We start from the raw sequence: 15,253 nt of genomic DNA on the forward strand, positions 1-15,253 counted from the left end.
ATGTAAATAAAAGTCTCTGCCTCTCTACGATACTCTTTTATACCCAATCATGTTACTGACCTGTTGCCAATTAACCCAAGCTGTTTCTTTTTTAGTAACACTTACTTTTCCAGCCTTTTATTTCCTCCGTCCCAACTTTTTTGAGTTACCTTACCTCAAATTACCTTATTTTTTCCTTAAAATTTCCTCAGTTTAAACATTTGATATGTTTTCTATGTTCTATTGTGAATAACATGGGGTTCATGAGAATTGCAAATCACTGTTTTTATTTACACTTTACACAGCATCTCAACTTTTTTGGAATTGGGGTTGTACATGCCAAGGTATTTGAGACCATTCCTCCCAAACAGAATCTCGCCAGATCCTTCAGGTTTCGAGGTCCACGCAGGTGGACTCTCCTCTTCAGTTCACCCCACAGGTTTTCTATGGGTTTCAGTCAGGGGACTGGGATGGCTATGGCAGGACCATGATTTTGTGGTCAGTAAACAATTTTTGTGTTAATTTTGATGTATGTTTTGGATCATTGTCCTGCTGGAAGATCCAACCATGGCCCATTTTAAGCTTTCTGGCAGAGACAGTCAGGGTTTCATTTAATATCTGTTGATATCTGACAGAGTCCATGATGCCATGTATCCTAACAAAATGTCCAGGTCCTCTGGCAGAAAAACAGCCCCAAAACATTAAAGAGCCACCACCATATTTAACTGTGGGCATCAGGTACTTTTCCATATGCCTACTTCTCTGTGTGTGCCAAAACCAACTCTGGTGTTTATTACCAAAAAGCTCTATTTTTGTTTTATCTGACCATAGAACCCGATCCCATTTGAAGCTCCAGTAGTGTCTGGCAAACTGAAGACGCTTGAGATTGTTTTAGGATGAGAGTAGAAGCTTTTTTCTTGAAACCCTTCCAAACAACTTGTGATGATGTAGTTGACTTCGGATTGTAGTTTTGGAGACTTTCTGACCCCAAGACACAACTAACTTCTGCAATTCTCCAGCTGTGATCCTTGGAGATTTTTTGGCCACTCGAACCATCCTCTTCACAGTGCGTTGAGATGATATGGACACATGTTCAATACTCGGTTGTTTCATAACATTTCCAGTTGACTGGAACTTCTTAATTATTGCCCTGATAGTGGAAATGGGCATTTTCAATGCTTGTGCTATTTTCTTATAGACACTTCCCATTTTGTGAAGCTCAACAACCTTCTGCCACACATCACAGCTATATTTCTTGGTCTTACCAATTATGATGAATGACTAAGTGAATTTGGCCCATGTGTTATGTTATATTTATACCCCTGTGAAACAGGAAGTCATGGCTGAACAATTTCGTGTTCCTAATCACCCAGTTGTACTAAAAAATATCAATGGGAATATACTTCAAATATATTTTTTCTCGTATGAATTCATAGGGGTGCCATTAATTATTTCTGACCCCTGGAACCATACATATTTAACAAAACAGGTGCATCTCAAAAAATTAGAATATCGTGGAAAAGTTACGTTTTTTTGTAATTTAATTCATAAAGTGGAACGTTCATATATTCTAGAATCATTAGACATAAAGTGAAATATTTCAAGCCTTTTCTGTTTTAATTTTGATCATTATGGCTTCCAGCTCATGGAAATTAAAAATCCAGTATCTCATAATATTAAAATAAAGAATTTATAATACAGAAATACTGACTGTCTGAAAAGTGGTATTTTTACACTCAATACTTGGTTGAGGCTCCTTTTGCACTAATTACTGCATCAAATGCGGCGTGGCATGGAGGCAATCAGCCTGTGCACTGATGAGGTGCTATGAAAGCCCAGGTTGCTTTGATAGCGCCCTTCAGCTTGTCTGTATTGTTGGGTCTGGTGTCTCTCAGATTCTCTATGGGGGTTCAGGTCAGTTGAGTTGGCTGGCCAATCAAGCACAGTAAAACCATGGTCAGCAAACCAGTTACTAGTAGTTTTGCATTGTGAGCATCTTTTTACCTAATACACCACTGTGTGGTGTTTTTAATAAAAGGTGTTTTGAGTTAATTAGCTGAAGTTTTGCGTTAACACTGCTGTACTATACATTTTTTATTCAAATATTTTTGAGATACTGGATTTTTCCAGATACTGAGATACTGGATCTAAGCATCAAGATTAAAACAAAAAAGGCTTGAAATATTTTTTGCAATGACAAACTTTTTGTGTAATGAATCTAGAATATGTGAAAGTTCCACTTTTTCAATTAAATTATGGAAAAAATGAACTTTTTCAAAGCAAAATTTTTTTGAGTTGCACCTGTGTGTGTACACACTTATATATATATATATATATATATATATATATATATATATATATATATATATGCGCACACACAAACACAAAATACAGTTTTTAAATGTTATTTATTGAAGCAAAAAAGTTATTCAATACAAATAAATTTTCCCCCGTAGTTACTAATTCCCCAAATCTATGAAACTACATTCCTAATGGTGTTCAGCTGGACTAGAAGCAACCAGACCTGATTACTGCAAACCCTGTTCAATCAAATCAACACTTAAATAGAACTTTTTCCAACAGCATGAAGTTAATTAAAAAGTCTTACCCAGTAACACACTATACCAAAATTGAAAGAAATTCCCAAAATGATGAGGAAGAAGGTGATCGAAATACATCAGTCTGGGAAGGGTTACAAAGCTATTTCAAAGGCTCTGGGACTCCAAAGGACCACAGTGAGAGACATTATCTCCAAACGGAAAAACTTGGCACAGTAGTGAACCTTCCCAGAAGTGGCAGACCTTCCAAAATTCCTCCAAGAGCACAGCAACAACTCATCCAGGAAGTCACAAAAGAGCCAAGGACAACATCAAAGGACCTACAGACCTCTCTTGCATCAATAAAGATTCATGACTCCACTGTCAGAAAGACACTGGGCAAAAATGGAATCCATGGAAGAGTGGATACGTGAAAACATCTGATAATCCAGAAGAGCATTAAGGCTCGTCTGAATTTTACCAAAACATACCTTGATGATCCTCAAACCTTCTGGGAGAATTTTCTGTGGATTGATGAGTTGAATGTGAAATTGTTCGGAAGACAGGGGTCTCGTTACATAAGCCAAATGCAAATTTTCACAAAAAGAACATCACACATGGTCAAGCATGGTGGTTGAAGTGTGATGGTGTGGGGAAGCTTTGCTGCTTCAGGGCCTGGGCAACTTGAAATAACTGAGGGAAGCATGAATTCTGCTCTCTACCAGAAAATCCTAAAGGAGAATGTCTGGTCTTCAGTCCATAAGTTGAAACTCAAGCATAACTGGATTATGCAACAAGACAATGACCCAGAGCATAAACACACCTCTGAATGTCTCAAAAAAAAAAAAAAAAAAAAAAATCAATTAAAGTTTTGGAGTGGCCTAGTTAAAGACCAATTGAGTTGCTTTGAAGGGACCTTAAATGTTCATGCTCGAAAACCCTCCAATGTGACTGAACTATAGCAGTTCTGTAAAGAAGAGTGGGCCAAAATTCCACCACAGTGCTGTGAAAGACTGAAAACTATTTAGCATGAAATATACACAAAAACAGAAGAGGTCAATATGGGGCAAATACTTTTTCACAGCACTCTCACGCCATTTTTATATATATATATGTATATATATATATATATATATATATATATATATATATATATATATAGAGAGAGAGAGAGAGAGAGAGAGAGAGAGAGAGAGAGAGAGAATGAGAATGTAATCCAAGAGAGGAATAACATTTTCTTTTTTACAATACTCACCTTAATGTGGTCCAAAACTGCTGTAGCAACATTTGTGTGGAGGTCAATCAGTCTCTTTTTCTCTAAAAGCTCAGGAAGAGAACTGTTTGGGGACAGAAATATTTTGTTACTTGAGAACACAGATATTGGAGTCCACACAGTAGGGCTGTCATGGCACATACTGTGTACTTTATAACATATCTAACCCAGTAGAGCAAGATAAATGTTATACTTATTAGGTATCCATTTATTCTAGAGTACATAAAGTTTCTTTTGAGTGCCACACATCACAGTCTCACCTGACAGCTGAGGTAAGTTTAGCAGTGTTATCTGACAACATGCTAATGGCTCCATCATCTTCCGCTTCTAAGCCCTTTAGAAAATATCTAAATGTCAGCAGTGCTATTCCAGATGTATAACATTCTATACGAACCAATCCATGTAGAAACTGGAGTGACTGCATAAGAAGCGACTTCTTTGTACCTACCATGATGCTCTTGAGATGCTTAACCTCATCCTCCTGGGCTCTGTACGTATCCAACTCCTCCTGCACGGATTCTGCAACCTCAGGGAATGGGCTGAAACAATGTACATGTCAACAGACTCAGCTCAGCACATAAAGTCCAGTTTGGCCTAGAATATTTTTCAAGTAATAGTTTAGACAAAAAAGAGAAAAAAAACCCCCGGCAACTTAATTAAACAAAAGATTTTGAGTAAAATCTTCATTTAAGCGGTCATACTAAAACAAACACACTAAAAATCTTAATTTGGGACCTGTTTCTTTAAATTGACCCTAACCTATCGCAGCTCATACAGCAATGATTACTTATAGATCATTCCTGTCTACATTAGTCTTTTCTCTACTCCTTTGGATTACACGTAAATCAACTGCTACAGCATGTCATGGCAAGATCCAAGATTTGAGAACATTAGCTATTCACCTTCCTTTATGCTTCTGCCAAAACCTGTCTGCAGCAGTGAGATCGTAGCTCTTTTTGTTCTTTTTTTTGGGCCGTGCCCCTGCTGGGCTAACTTCTGATCCCGTAGATTCCTCCAGACTAACCCTGTTCAGATGGAAGTCCTGACACACACATGCACACACACTATGTTACACAGCACTATATAATCTTACATGTTATACATAAGCAGACTCTTGTTTTTTTTTTTTTTTTTCTGGCCACATATCTTATTTGGTAATATACCTCTTAAATATCAGATACTGCCATCATCTGACACTGTCTTTTACATGACGACCCCCCCCCCCCGCGACAATTAATCATTTTCACACATAAAAGGTTTCATCCACGTATCAAAGCATCGATATATGACAAGGACAAAAGCCTTAGACAAAAACGTATGCCACAATCATTATAACTTTAACAGCTCTGTCCGGACCTGGAGACATACCCCATTAAGACAGAAGTGTTTTCAGAGGGATTCTAAAAAAAAAAAAAAAAGAAGTATTTATGTTCTTTGGCACATACCAACAGCTTGGTGCTTATATTCCACACTCAACGAAATTTTTTGTCATACAAATGATAACTGCAAATGGCAATAGCTTCATCTTTCCAAATGACTTGGAAGTACTTGCGTTTTCCATTTTGGGGAAAAAAAATTAGATAGAGAAACTGGCAGCCTTGACTAAACAAACCACTGGTAGTAGCCTAATGAAAGATACTGTGAGTTTCTTTGACATCTGCTTACCAAGACGTCATGAATGAGAGCTTGGTAGGTCCATGTGTGATGGAGTGGGGTGGCAAGATCCAGGTTGCGGTCGGCAAGAACAAATAATGGCCTCTGGAAACTATGAGAAGTTAGGTACAGACAGAGAAGAAGAGGAACAGAAATAGGGTCAAAAAAGAGAATGAAAAAATAGCAGATGATTAATCCATCCTCCTCTGGGCTTCAGTTCTCAGCTCCAGCAGTGAAAACAATCTCTTCTGGATCTTTCCCTGAGCTTCTTAGGGTTGGGAGCTTGGTACTCAGGGAGGATGGACTGCACTTTTATTTCTCTGTAATTTCACGGTATACTGAAACTCCAATGAGTGTATGCGGGTGGGGGAAAAAAGAAAGCTGGATTTCTGGAGATTCTTTAGGGATTATCCCCTAGATATTAAATTCTTTACTTAAAAGTAATTGAATGAATACTCTTGCAATACCCTTGCCCATATACCTTTTGTGCAGGTGTGTGTCTCACCTAAACTGGCCTGTGCCCATGGTATCGCCAGTAAACAGGCTGTTACGTGCGTCTCGCAAATTCTCTCTCAGTTTCTTGTCAAGTTTCTGCAAAAACAATACAGAGAGTAGTGGTGAAATTAGTTTATAGATCCGCAGCCATTGCATACAGACAGCGTTTAATAGCCAAAATAAATTCTAAGCTGAAGACTCATAAAATGAGCCTTTATTCAGGGGCAAAGGGAAAACAAAGATTCCTCAGACCGGATTTCATGGCTTGAAAGGTGAGACAAGCAGCTTACCACAGCTACCATTTCAGCTGCGTTTCCTCTTGGACATCTGATTATTGGAACAGCACCTAGGGAAACAGGAAATCCCGATCACTTGCCAAAAGAAGGGCACATTAGACTTTGCACACATTTTCCAAGGCACACAAGAATGTTCCAGGGGCTGATTATTTTTACATTTCAAATATAGATATAATAGTGAAACTTATTTCCATTTTCAGTTATTTAACAATGACACAATCTTTAACAAAAATGTTACAATAGTTGCCTTCATAATAATAAACATTTAGTTGCCATCTAGCTTTAGTATAAATATGTTAATCAGAGAAATACGTTATACAACCCAAATTCGAAAAAAGTTGGGACGCTGTGTAAAATGTAAATAAAAACAGAATGCAGTGGTTTGCAAATCTCATAACCCCATATGTTATTCGCAATAGAACATAGAAATATATCACATGTTTAAACTGAGGAAATGTACCATTTTAAGGAAAAAATAAGGTAATTTTGAAGATGATGGCCGCAACACGTCTTAAAAAAGTTGGGACGGGGGCAACAAAAGGCTGGAAAAGTAAGTGTTACTAAAAAGAAACAGCTGGAGGAGCATTTTGCAACTAATTAGGTTAATTGGCAACAGGTCAGTAACATGATTGGGTATAAAAGAGTATCTTAGAGAGGCAGTGTCTTGCAGCCATCAAATTCAACACTCTTGTGGCTATCAAATTCAAAATTAGCTTACATTTTTACTTAAAATTTCCTCAGTTTTGATATGGTTCATATGTTGTATTGTGAATAACATGGGGGTTTTTAAGATTAGCAAATCATTGCATTCTGTTTTTATTTACATTCTACAGTGTCCCAACATTTTTGGAATTGGGGTTGTATACATGATTACATTTCATACCCTTCACTGGTAAATTTGACATTTTATTACTGAGTAGAAATTGTGCTAGCTAGTGGTTATTAATAAAAGAAAAATCCAACTTTTGCCTCATTTACTCCTGCTACTTAGACCCCCACCCACATACAGGATTCCTAAACCTATTTTTTCTGTGAGCCAAAAACAAAACTGCATAATTGTATTAGAACTGCAATTTTTGTTAGATATGGTTAACAAAATAATGATTTAAAAGATGTGTAGCATGTAGTACAATAGGTTCAGTGTAGTTTAGTAATAAAATATCTGTGCACTAGTGTAGTTCTGTCATTTGTAATACAACTGTAAAAAAAATAATTAAAAAATGAAAAAGCAATGTAAAGAAACAACAACAACATTTATTTATTCAATTATTCATAAAGTGTTTAGATTTGTAGACCAAGTTGTGGTTGATTTAGGTACCACATTGCTGTGTACAAACAGTTAGCAATGCCCCAGAATGCCCAAACTACCCTCCCCCATATCCCATATTAACTGGAGGGATAATACAGTGTTTTTAAAGTAGGACGATGTGCACAGCAATATACAAATAAGTAAGTAGTATTTGCAATATATAAAATACTAACCAAGAGTGACAAAGAAGCAGAAGAGACTGTCAACAATGGTGTCCATTATGGCCTCCATATCAGTGTCCATAATATCTGGCTTGTTGATTGCTGAAAGAAGGGCAGTAGTTTTGTAAGCCACTAGAACAACACGGCATCATTAGCTTAAAGGTGAAAAGAGGAGGTAGAGCTGTTGAATTCTTGAATCTGAAAGGTATTCTTGTAAGGTAATTAATGTTCTATAACAGCACTGCTCTGACAGTAGTTCCGGGTACAAGGCAAAGTACAGGTTTATATTAATATGCTCTTTCTAATATATTATTGTTTCTATAGTAACGCTGGTTGTTCTACAAACTCCCAAATTTGCAATTGTGTCTATTAAGAACTGATAAAAAAAAAGGATTCTATAATATAATAATGATATAATAATTTGTATTTAACAGTCCTCTAACATTCACAAATGCTGTTGCAATGGTTAGATATGACTGAGACGAGTCTTTTGATCCACTGACAGAGTCTGAATTGTGGAATATTTGCTGATTATGTTGAAATAGCATCCCACAGTTTATCCTTTTAAGACAAGTGATATCCAGAGGCATAATTTTGTTGTTTGATGATGCGCCATTGGTTCTAAATGGGATTCAGATCGGGTGAAAATGCTGGTCATATCAGAACAAAGAAAGCCACAACCCCTACTGTTAAAACAGTACACGTTGGTTTAATAAGTCTAAATAGGCTTCCTCTGTTCTCTAACTGCAGATCAGAAAGGGAATAGGAAAAAAAGCAATCTGAGAAAGCATCAGTCTGGCTCTACCTTTGGAAACTATGTGTGTATCAAGAAAACACACCTACATGATGTTATAGCTAAGGATTTAAACCTGCTCAGCAATAAAAATAACTGCTTAAAACTCCTAGATGACAACATGAAGATGAATTTTATAAAAACGTTTGCCTTATAAAGCACAACTATGTCATAAAATATTGAAAACTAAGCTAGAAGCAATACTCTGAACATTTGAAAAATATTCAGCTGTCCAAATGAATTAATTTGATACTGGCACTGCTAATACAGTGTGATGTCATTTAATGGCACCTGCATTTGAAAATGGAAAAACAGCCATCAATAATGTGCTACTGTAAATATTTGTCTATCATTCCACATTTAACCTGTTCAAAGAGTGAAGGTGTCTTGTGAAATTTACTGTGAGCACTGGCACAGTCTTATACTGACCTTCACCTTGAGGTCATGACAGACAAAATCTCCTGATTACACAGGAACAGAGCAATGAGTAGATAATACTTCTAGCATATAGCTCACCATGATAGGAGATCTGTTCTTTATTTTGATTGCAGAGGACAAACATGTCATCTTCTAGTGTTATGAAGTTCAAATACTGATCAAACACCTACAGAAACACAAAAACAGTAGAACAATGTACTGTGAGTTAGCCTCATATACATCAAGGCATGAGGTGTTGATTAAGTTTCTATAACAGCACAGTACATCTAAGCGTAGTGCCAGCTGCAAGGTTTATATTTATACGCTCATTGTAATATGTTATTGTTTCTATGCAAATGGATAAATCATGGGCACGTGTATAGTTCCACATAATGTAAACCTATTAAACAAATTAACATTAAAATGTCATATTTAATAAATAAAACCGTATAATAATTGAGATGGTGAAACTTGGAGACATTTATTTAACGTTTATGGACAGTTACTTGTGTCAGCACTCTAAAACAGAGGTAAAGCTGTTTCTTTCACATCCCCCCACAACATTTCAATGGGATTTAATTCCAGGCTTTGATTAGGCCATTCCATAACCCTCCATTTCTTCTTTTTGAGCTATTCTGTGAGCCATCATGATCATTATCCTGTTGAAAGGTCCACTTTCAGTACAACTTCAACTTTTGGATGGATGGCTTCACATTATCTTCAAACACTCTTTGCTATGATGCAGAATTCATAGTTGAATCAATGAATGAAAGCTGTCCAGTCCCTGAGGCAGTGATGCAACCCCAATCCATAACATTTCCACCACTGTGCTTCACAGCTGGTATGAGGTGCTTTTACTGAAAAGCTGTTTTTGGTCTGCGCCAAACAAGTCTGCTGTTACTGTGGCCAAACAACTCTATCTTTGATTCGTCTGTACAGAGCGCATTATACCAAAAGGCCTGATCTTTGCCTATATGCTCATTGGCAGACTGTAGTCTTGCAAAGGCTTTTTCCTGGCACGTCTCACATGCAGGTCAAATTTGTGCAATCTCTTTCTGATTGTAGAAGCATGCACATTGACACCAACAGTTGCAGGACTTACTAGCAGATCCAGGGATGAAATTGTGGGGTTCTTGGAGACTTCTTTTTGCATCAGACGGTCTGCTCTTGGGCTGAATTTGCTGGGACGGCAATTATTTCCCTTATAGTGGAATGATGCATTTAAAATAATCTGGAGATCTTTATTAAATCCCTTTCCAGACTCATAGGCATCTACAACCTTTTTTTCTGAAGGCCTTACAGAACTCTTTAGATCTTGGCACAATGACACCACACACCTCAACAGAATAGGGAACACCAGATATGAGAGGGGTATAAATAAGACAGGTTCCACCTGCACTCCCTAAGCAGGTTCTAATCACTGAACACCCAATCTTGAACACCTGACTCTAATTTTATGGATTTGATGGTGTGATACATGTTTTTCCATGTGACTGATCTGTTTTTTGTTAATTTAAATTATGAAAATATACTACAAAATGTCAATTTTGTGTGTCATTTGATAGACTATATTAACTTCATTAATAGGCAATGTTTCAAAGATGATCAAATGTTTACTCATATTTTCACATAACTGTGTGAATATATAAAATTGACAGGAAAGGGTCATAAACATCTATAACAAAATCTGTACTAAAAAAGGGCTCCTCAGAATTTTGCACAGCAATATAAGTACTGGTGTAGACACTAGAGTGTTAGCTCTACCTTATTATTCTAGAAAACTTGTGTTTGCCTTACTTTGGTCACCTGATTCACAGCATTTGCTGCAAGAGCTGCACTGGCTATGTCTTCCAGTTTGCTTCTGGAGATTGCAGAGATAAAGTTCAGGTAGTATGACTCATAGAGTTGGTTCCGCAGGTCCTGTAAGTTTCAACGTAATTGAAATGAAGTCAGTAGATGGCTATGCTTCATGTACATTCATGAACTTTATGCGTACTAAAGATTCTGGTTCTGAAGTTTGGCATCCACAACGAACCAATTCAAAGAGCCAACGTTAATTAGCCTTATGGATATAGTATTAACATTTACTTGACATATCCTGTCTATGTTCTCCTCTGTGGGCATCACAAAGTAAATGGCAGGAACATCTGGAATTGGATCTCTGTCTGAGTGTAATAATCTGGAAAACAAAATAAGAGACATTCACAACTACAGTGGTGCTTGAAAGTTTGTACACCCTTTAGAATTTTCAATATATCTGCATAAATATGGCCTAAAACATCATTAGATTTTCAAACAAGTCCTAAAAGTAGACAAAGAGAACGCAATTAAAGAAATTAGACAAAAATATTATACCGTCATCTATTTATTGAGGAAAATGGTCCTATATTAGATATCTGTGGGTGGCAAAAGTATGTGAACCTCTAGGATTGGCAGTTAATTTGAAGGCGAAATTAGAGTCAGGTGTTTTCAATCAATGGAATGACAATCAGGTGTGAGTGAGCACCCTGTTTTCTTTAAAGATGATGTATCAAAGTCTGCTCTTCACAACACATGTTTGTGGAAGTCAGGGCATGAACAAAGAATATTTCTGAGGACCTCAGAAAAAGAGGTGTTGAGGCTTATCAGGCTGGAAAAGGTTACAAAACCATCTCTAAAGAGTTTGGACTCCACCAATCCACAGTCAGACAGATGATGTACTAATGGAGGAAATTCAAAACCATCGTTCCCCTCCCCAGGAGTGCTCGACCAACAAAGATCGCTGCAAGAGCAAGACGTGTAACAGTCGGCGAGGTCACAAAGGAGCCAGGGTAACTTCTAAGCAACTAATGTTCTCCCTCACACTGGCTGATGTTAATGTTCATGAGTCCACCATCAGGAGAACACTGAACAACAATGGTGTGCATGGTAGGGTTGTAAGGAGAAAGCCACTGCTCTCCAAAAAGAACATTGCTTCCCTTCTGCAGTTTGCTAACAGTCACATGGACAAGACAGAAGTCTATTGCAAAAATGTTTTGTAGATGGATGAGACCAAAATAAAAATTTTGGATTAAATGACTTTTCATTAGGTTTGGAGAAAGGAAACTACTGCATACAAGCATAAGAACCTTATCCCATGTGTGATACGTGGTGGTAGTATCATGGTTTGGGTCTATTTTGCTGCATTTGGGCTTGCCATCATTGATGGAACAATGAATTGTGAATAATACCAGCGAATTCTAAAGGAAAATGTCAGGACATCTATTCATGAACTGAATCTCAAGAGAAAGTGGGACACACTTTCTCAGCAAGACAGTGACCCTAAGCACACAAACAATTCTACTAAAGATTGGTTAAAGAAGAGTAAAGTTAATGTTAATATTTTGGAATGGCCAAGTCAAAGCCCTGACCTTAATCCAATGTTGTTCAAGGACCTGAAGCAAGCAGTTCATGTGAGGAAACCGACCACATCCCAGGTTTAAAGCTGTTCTGTACTGAGGAGCGGGCTAAAATTCCTTCAAGCCCATGTGCAGGACTGATCAACAGTTACTAGAAACATTTATGTGCAGTATTTCTGCACAGGAGGGTCACACAAGATACTGAGAGCAAAGGTTCTCATACTTTTGCCACTCACAGATATGTAATATTGGATCATTTTCCTCAATAAATAAATGACCAAGTATAATATTTTTGTCTCATTTGTTTTACTGGGTTCTCGTTGTCTACTTGTAGGACTTGTGTGAAAATATGATGATGTTTTAGGTCATATTTAAGCAAAGTATAGAAAATTCTAACATTCTTACAAACTTTCAAGCAACACTGTATGGACTGATAAAAACTGTAGCTTCTAGACAAAGGTCAGTAGAAATTGTTTAGGTATTTGAGCTCCTTACAAGTGGAGAGTGATTCCCATGTCTCTTAACTCTTTCACAGAGAGAAGGGGAGAGATGATATCTTGACCAAAGCGATCATAAATAAGTACCTAAACAGATAAACGAGCAGCAGTTACACGTAACAATTCACTCCTGAAATTTTCCATTCTAACATGGATTATATAGCATCTAATGTGGAGAAGTAAGATGCAGTACCTTCCATACTGGTTCAGCTGCTGTGTTTTTTAGAGGTGGTGCATTAAAGTTTAGCATTCGCTTCAAGGCAGCTAAGGAAAGATTAATACCATAATTAGTTATTAAGCCAAAATCACAATAACAATGATCAGAAAATAAATCACCTATTGAATGACTTATAGTTCTTCAGTATTATAAAAGGAAATTCCAGGTCATTCTAAAAGATAAGGTCAGAACCAATTTAGCTTTCTTAACCATTCATTCATATTCAGTAGCCACTTTATCCTGGTCAGGGTCACGGTGGATCCAGAGCCTATCCTGGAAAACACTGGGCACAAGGCAGGAGAATTCACCTTGAAAGAGACTCCAGTCCACTATAGGACCTCACATATACATTTTCACACTCATGCACATCTAGGGACAATTTAGTGTAGCCAAAACACTTACTTGCATGGATTTTGGACAGTGGGAAGAAACTAGAGAACCCGGAAGAAACCCACACAGACAAAGGGAGAACATGTGAAATGACACAGAGACAGTAACACAATCTCAGACCCCAGACCCTACCTGCTGCACCACCCCATTCTTAATTGGCTTGGCAAATATAAGAGATTATGTTAAACTGCAGTATGAAACTCTGATGTGTTGTGTGTGCTGCAAACACCTCTATATCTATATCAAATACCTCTATCAAATACTTAAATATCTACATCAAATACCTCTCTCTCTATATATATATCAAATACCTCTATATCTATAAAAAAATAACTCTATATCTATATCAAACACCTCTATCAAATACTTCTATATCTACATCAAATACCTCCATCAAATACTTCTATATCTACATCAAATACCTCCATCAAATACTTCTATATCTACATCAAATACCTCCATCAAATACTTCTATATCTACATCAAATACCTCTATCAAATACTTCTATATCTATATCAAATACCTCTATCTCTATATAGCTATATCAAATACGTCTATATCAAATAATTCTATATCTACATCAAATACTTCTATATCTACATCAAATACCTCCATCAAATACCTCTATACCTATATAGCTATATCAAATAACTCTATATCTACATCAAATACCTCTATCAAATACTTCTATATCTATATCAAATACTTCTATATCTATATCAAATACCTCTATCTCTATATAGCTATATCAAATACGTCTATATCAAATAATTCTATATCTACATCAAATACCTCCATCAAATACCTCTATACCTATATAGCTATATCAAATAACTCTATATCTACATCAAATACCTCTATCAAATACTTCTATATCTATATCAAATACCTCTATCAAATACTTCTATATCTATATCAAATACCTCTATCTCTATATAACTATATCAAATACCTCTATATCCATATATCCAAATCAAAAACCTCTATATCTGTAGTGATGTCTAATTGTTAGTTCACCATCAGGGTTCAGATTTATACAATGTGTCTTACAAGTTCATCATTATTCTGTATATTCAGGAACTAGATAACAAAGCTAAGAAATAATTCAAAATGTATTCCACCACAGACACAACATATATGAAAGGTTAAGTATTTATTTCTGAAAGCAAGATCATGTTTATTTGTCGCAGTTAGGAGGGTGCAGCTTCCTAAACCTGAAGAAAAACAGACGCCACAGACAGTTTCCCGGAAATGTTTGGTGTTATGATCTAAACATCACATATCCAGCCGTAACGCTTTTCCTTCTTCCTTGCTCATAGTCAGATTGTTATTTACAGGACATGAGATTTTGGGAGATGTGTAAAATTACGAGCAAAACAACGAGTTTCAGATGTTTTAATTAGCCAGCTAGCCTGTAAACCTGTACCGCTAAAGTGAACGCATCCATCCTTCTAGTTTACTACTACTACTGTTTTAAGTAGTTTCTCGGAATCAGCTGGACAGGGCCATACTCAGTAAAAGATACATATTTTAATGACATTTAAGAAATCGTTGGCTAATAAAGCAAGTCGGTTATGCACTTAGCAACCTGACCAGAATGTTAGCTGGAAAGTACAACAGGTCATATTTATTAACTGTTACATAAGACCACAGAGGTCCGTTTGAAATGTAACCACATTAGGATCCATATAATAAACGCTATACACTTTCTAAATGTATTAACTAAGAAATGAACAGACCTGTCTGTTTTTCCCGGATGGAGGCCGCCATCTTTACTATTTATGCACTGACAGGTTGGCGGGTGACGTGGCAACTAGGCGCACGAGCACAGCGCCATCTAACGGCCGAGAGATGAGAG

At 36.8% G+C, this 15,253-nt stretch overlaps 1 protein-coding gene across 3 annotated transcripts in view; it reads right to left on the reverse strand.

The window, feature by feature from the left end:
- The window catches only part of scfd1 (sec1 family domain containing 1), a 33,576-nt gene extending 18,323 nt beyond the window's left edge, over positions 1 to 15,253 (reverse strand). The window contains exons 1-14 of one of the 3 annotated variants that reach the window (XM_053682461.1): positions 15,135 to 15,253; positions 12,981 to 13,051; positions 12,786 to 12,874; positions 11,002 to 11,092; positions 10,720 to 10,833; positions 9,013 to 9,100; positions 7,716 to 7,805; positions 6,228 to 6,283; positions 5,948 to 6,033; positions 5,455 to 5,554; positions 4,692 to 4,831; positions 4,238 to 4,328; positions 4,050 to 4,123; positions 3,772 to 3,853 (exon numbers count right to left, since the gene is read on the reverse strand). In XM_053682461.1, the coding sequence (XP_053538436.1) occupies positions 3,772 to 3,853; positions 4,050 to 4,123; positions 4,238 to 4,328; positions 4,692 to 4,831; positions 5,455 to 5,554; positions 5,948 to 6,033; positions 6,228 to 6,283; positions 7,716 to 7,805; positions 9,013 to 9,100; positions 10,720 to 10,833; positions 11,002 to 11,092; positions 12,786 to 12,874; positions 12,981 to 13,051; positions 15,135 to 15,165 (1,203 nt within the window). In that variant the 5' untranslated portion in view covers positions 15,166 to 15,253. Of the gene's footprint in view, positions 1 to 3,771; positions 3,854 to 4,049; positions 4,124 to 4,237; positions 4,329 to 4,691; positions 4,832 to 5,454; positions 5,555 to 5,947; positions 6,034 to 6,227; positions 6,284 to 7,715; positions 7,806 to 9,012; positions 9,101 to 10,710; positions 10,834 to 11,001; positions 11,093 to 12,785; positions 12,875 to 12,980; positions 13,052 to 13,406; positions 13,428 to 15,134 lie in introns of those variants that run through there. The other 2 variants (XM_017476973.3, XM_053682462.1) reach the window with 2 other exon arrangements.

This window comes from Ictalurus punctatus, chromosome 9 (assembly GCF_001660625.3).
Source record: "Ictalurus punctatus breed USDA103 chromosome 9, Coco_2.0, whole genome shotgun sequence".
NCBI classification, from domain to species: domain Eukaryota; kingdom Metazoa; phylum Chordata; class Actinopteri; order Siluriformes; family Ictaluridae; genus Ictalurus; species Ictalurus punctatus.